The sequence below is a fragment of the Rhamphochromis longiceps genome, linkage group LG16 (genome assembly GCF_057381845.1).
Source record: "Rhamphochromis longiceps isolate RC_006_pf linkage group LG16, R_longiceps_female_GT1.1, whole genome shotgun sequence".
Taxonomy (NCBI): Eukaryota; Metazoa; Chordata; class Actinopteri; order Cichliformes; family Cichlidae; genus Rhamphochromis; species Rhamphochromis longiceps.
The window spans coordinates 2,967,946-2,971,868 of NC_140572.1; the positions used below are offsets into that span (position 1 = coordinate 2,967,946).

Consider the following 3,923-nt stretch of genomic DNA (forward strand, 5'->3'; position numbering starts at 1 on the left):
TACGCGGGGATTAGGTGGATCATGACGTGGTCAGAAAGTCCGAGAGAAGCGCGGGGCACCGCGCGATAGGCCCCGCTGATCGTGCTGTAACAGTGGTCTAATGTCCTCTCCTCTCTGGTCGGGCATTTAATATACTGCTTATGTTTTGGAAGCTCATGGCTCAGATTGGCTTTGTTAAAGTCCCCAAGAGCAATGATGAGAGAGTCCGGGAATGTCCGCTCCGTGTGGAGAATCTGCTCCGCGAATGCGCACTGAGCTGCCTGCGCATCTGCGTCTGGCGGGATGTAAACAGCGGCCAGGATGAATGAAGCAAACTCCCGCGGAGAATAAAACGGTTTGCAGTGGATAAAAAGATATTCCAGAGAGGAAGAGCAGTGCTGAGCAATCACTGTCACATCTGTGCACCAGCCACTATTGATGTAGAAGCAGAGACCTCCACCTTTGGACTTACCGGAGAGAGCGGCCTGCCGGTCCGCGCGCAGCAGATGGAAGCCCTCCAGCTTGAGCGCGCAGTCTGGGATGTTCTCACTGAGCCACGACTCCGTAAAACATAAGACACAGGAGGAGGCAAAGTCTCTGTTCATGCTTCTCATCAGGGCCAGTTCGTCAATCTTATTGCCGAGTGAGCGTACATTAGAAAGGAAGATCCCAGGAAGAGCAGTTCGCAGTCCGCGTCTCCTCAAACGCACGAGTGCGCCGGCTCGCTTCCCTCTAAATGATGTTTATCTTAAGATAGACACTCAGTGATGCTGCAATAGCAGGAACTGACCTTCAAACCCTCATCCTGCCCTGCACCAGTGGTCACAGTGGGAGATTGAAGTAGTTTAAGCAGTTTTGTCCTGTTGAAATCATCTTTAGTGAGCCCCTCTGATAAATATTTAGACTTTCACACATTTCAGGTTGTAGGAGTGGGCTGATTAAAGTGTCTACTTTCTTCACTTTACAAGCAGCTTAAATATCGTACAAGGACATTGCTCAAAATGTTATAACACATCTGTTCTGCTATCCCTCCTGTCAGCTAAGCACAGAAAGCTGAGGTTACAGTTCATATGGGTTTGGAAAATTGGGAAACAATGCTGAGTCTCAATTTCAATCTTGTTGTAAGACAGATTATATTTTTCATGAATAGAGTCAGCCAGGACACAGCCTTCCCCTGCACCCGTACCTACTCCTAACGGTGTGTTCACACCGAACGCGATGGACGCGAATAAAACGCCCCAAACGCCCCTAATTTGACGCGTGTACATTCGCGTCTCAACGCGTGTCCAAGAAAAATCCATCGCGCGTCAAAATATCATATTTTGACGCGCGTGAACCGGAAATGTGGGAGGAATGTGGGAGGGAGTTGTGCCAGACCGGTATCTTTGCAAGATGGCAGCTATCGAGCTAGCGCTTGAAGAGAGAGTCTCCCTTCTCTATGTACTGTGGAGAGCAGAGCAGCAGCGTAAAAGACGTCCTCGCCGTACCTGGGTCCATCAGGTCCTCCAGAGGCATGAGCAGTTTGGTGAGTTTCACCACTTGCTCCAGGAGCTGCGCCTGGATGACGGCCGATTCCAGCGCTATCACCATCATTCACTCGGCCAGTTTGAGGACCTGCTTTCCCTCGTCGGTCCCAGCATCGCCCGCCTAGACACCAACTACAGGCGCTCAATCCCACCTGCAGAGCGCCTGTCCGTCTGCCTGAGGTTAGTAAAACTATTTAATACGGTAGTCCTTTATTGATATCTGTGCTAATATGCTAATCCATCCAGTTATACACTGCTAACATGGATGTGCTATGCTAACAGTGAATGCTGTCGGTGTTTACTGAAAGCAAACTGTGGTACAGAGACGACTCTTTATAATATTTCTAGTGATACTCAGAAGGTCTCATCAAGTCCCGATTTAATTCGATTTATGCTGTTATCAGTGTTTGCATGATAGCATGGCTGTGGTGTCACATCAATGTATGCGCTCGGTGTTTGCTGATATCAAACTGTAGCATTAGGACCACTGAGTTAACCTTTGTAGTGATACTCACTCCTTTTTATTTAGACCTGGTTTAATTCTGGGATAGTTGAATGTTTGTATATAATCCCTGCAGCTGTCAGACTCTATAACAGGGGTCACCAGCCTTTATTAAAACAGAGTTAGATAAAACTGTGAACAGTTTGGTTCATCTCTAGTTACATGGTTCTATCTTGATAAGCTGTCTTATCACAGATTAATTTTTCAAAAATATTAATGATTTAAGCAAGGAAAGGGCTACATGTCAACACACAACTCTTTATTTCTATTAATGTCTCACTTCATTCCTACCTGATTGACATGTTTAGGAATTGTGAGTGATTGGCTCACTGTAGTTGTGAAAGTTGCTACCAATCAAATTATGATATGTTAAAGTTAAAACAAAACACAACTGTTTTAGATATTATCTAATATACATTTTGTAATTATCCTTATAATTACAAAATGTTTTATGTAAGATTTAAGTTTTGTGATTTAAATCTGACATCACAAAAGTATTTTGGAATTTGAATAATGTATTTTGTAACTGCAGTACACATAATACTGATTTTGAACAATTTTGTCCAGGTTCCTTGTCACCGGGGACTCCTTCAGGACCATCGCGTTCAGTTTCAGAGTCGGTGTGTCCACGGTGAGCCAGATCACCCCCCAGGCAGCGACGTCCATCTGGGACTGTCTAGTGGACGACTTCATGGCTGTGCCTTCACCTGGAGACTGGCGGTCCATCACAGAGGGACTCCAGGAGCGCTGGAACTTCCCTCTGTGCTGTGCAGCTCTGGATGGGAAGCACATCCAGACAAAGGCACCCCATATATCATATAGGAGACACACACATTGATATACACTAAATATTCATTTCATTTCTTTTTTGTGGTGCCCAAATTGATGCACCTGCTTGATTTTGTTTAAACAATTATTGCACACTTTCTGTAAATCCAGTAAACTTCTTTTCACTTCTCAAATATCACTGTGTGTGTCTCCTGTATGATATTTAACTGACATTTTTTATTGTAACAACCAACGATTTATACAGGAAAATAATGTCTATTAACAAGGTTGCCCAAACTTCTGCATCCCACTGTATCAGTATATTTTGTCATTAGTATAATATGAAATAAATTCTACATGTGTCAAGTTGTGTGCCAACATTTGCTGTGTAGTAGAACTGAGACATTAGTCATTATAAACATTTATTTGAAATAATATTAAAATTCTCAAACAGAAAAACATTAAACATAAATATATAAAATATAAGAATTTACAGAGAGACAGGAATAAAAAGGACCAGCTGCTCTCCAGAGCAGGAACAAGGCTGAGGAGGAAATGCTCCATTGGAGACTGGTGTGGCCTCTTCAGGGACTCCAGGATGGCCAGCTCCACCGCCGATGGACCGTCCTGGGACCCGTCCCTCATCTGCCTCGGAGCCGTCCTCCTCTGTGGGCCTGTAAAACAGCACAAAACACAAAGAAATGAGAAGGCTGCTACTAGATTTTAATTTCAACATTGAAAAAAAAAAAAACAATAACAGGATATAATCAGATTGGTTGTAGATATTTAGTAAAGGTGATCACAAGGGAATCCCACCGACTAAAAAGGTATCAGTGCTTGCTGTACATATCTGTGGGTGCAGCAGCAGGAGCTCAGGGACTGGGGATGCTCTGCTGCAGAATCAGTTCGTTCTATCAATACAGTATTAAATGTTAACAGGTTGGATATAATAATCGTAGAGTAGACAGTGGTCCCTCATTTATTGCAGGGGTTCTCAGAATAACTAGCCCCTGGTCACAGTTCTCACAATTGATTCTCAAAGTGCAAACCTTTGTAGATTGCAAAACGTAAAAGTATTATTATGCCGCGGTTTGTCTTCATCTGCCCGCCACTTTCGTGCGCCTTTTTCCCTCACGGTGCAGGTGTCT

At 44.0% G+C, this 3,923-nt stretch overlaps 1 protein-coding gene across 1 annotated transcript; it reads left to right on the forward strand.

Annotated features, from left to right (window-relative positions):
• Nucleotides 1-1,178: 1,178 nt before the first annotated feature.
• LOC146650374 (uncharacterized) lies at nucleotides 1,179-3,141 on the forward strand. Its single transcript, XM_085385521.1, has 2 exons — nucleotides 1,179-1,685; nucleotides 2,575-3,141. The coding sequence occupies exons 1-2, from the start codon at nucleotides 1,333-1,335 to the stop codon at nucleotides 2,843-2,845; spliced, it is 624 nt and encodes a 207-aa protein (XP_085241647.1). The 5' UTR covers nucleotides 1,179-1,332; the 3' UTR covers nucleotides 2,846-3,141.
• The last annotated feature ends 782 nt before the right edge of the window (nucleotides 3,142-3,923 follow it).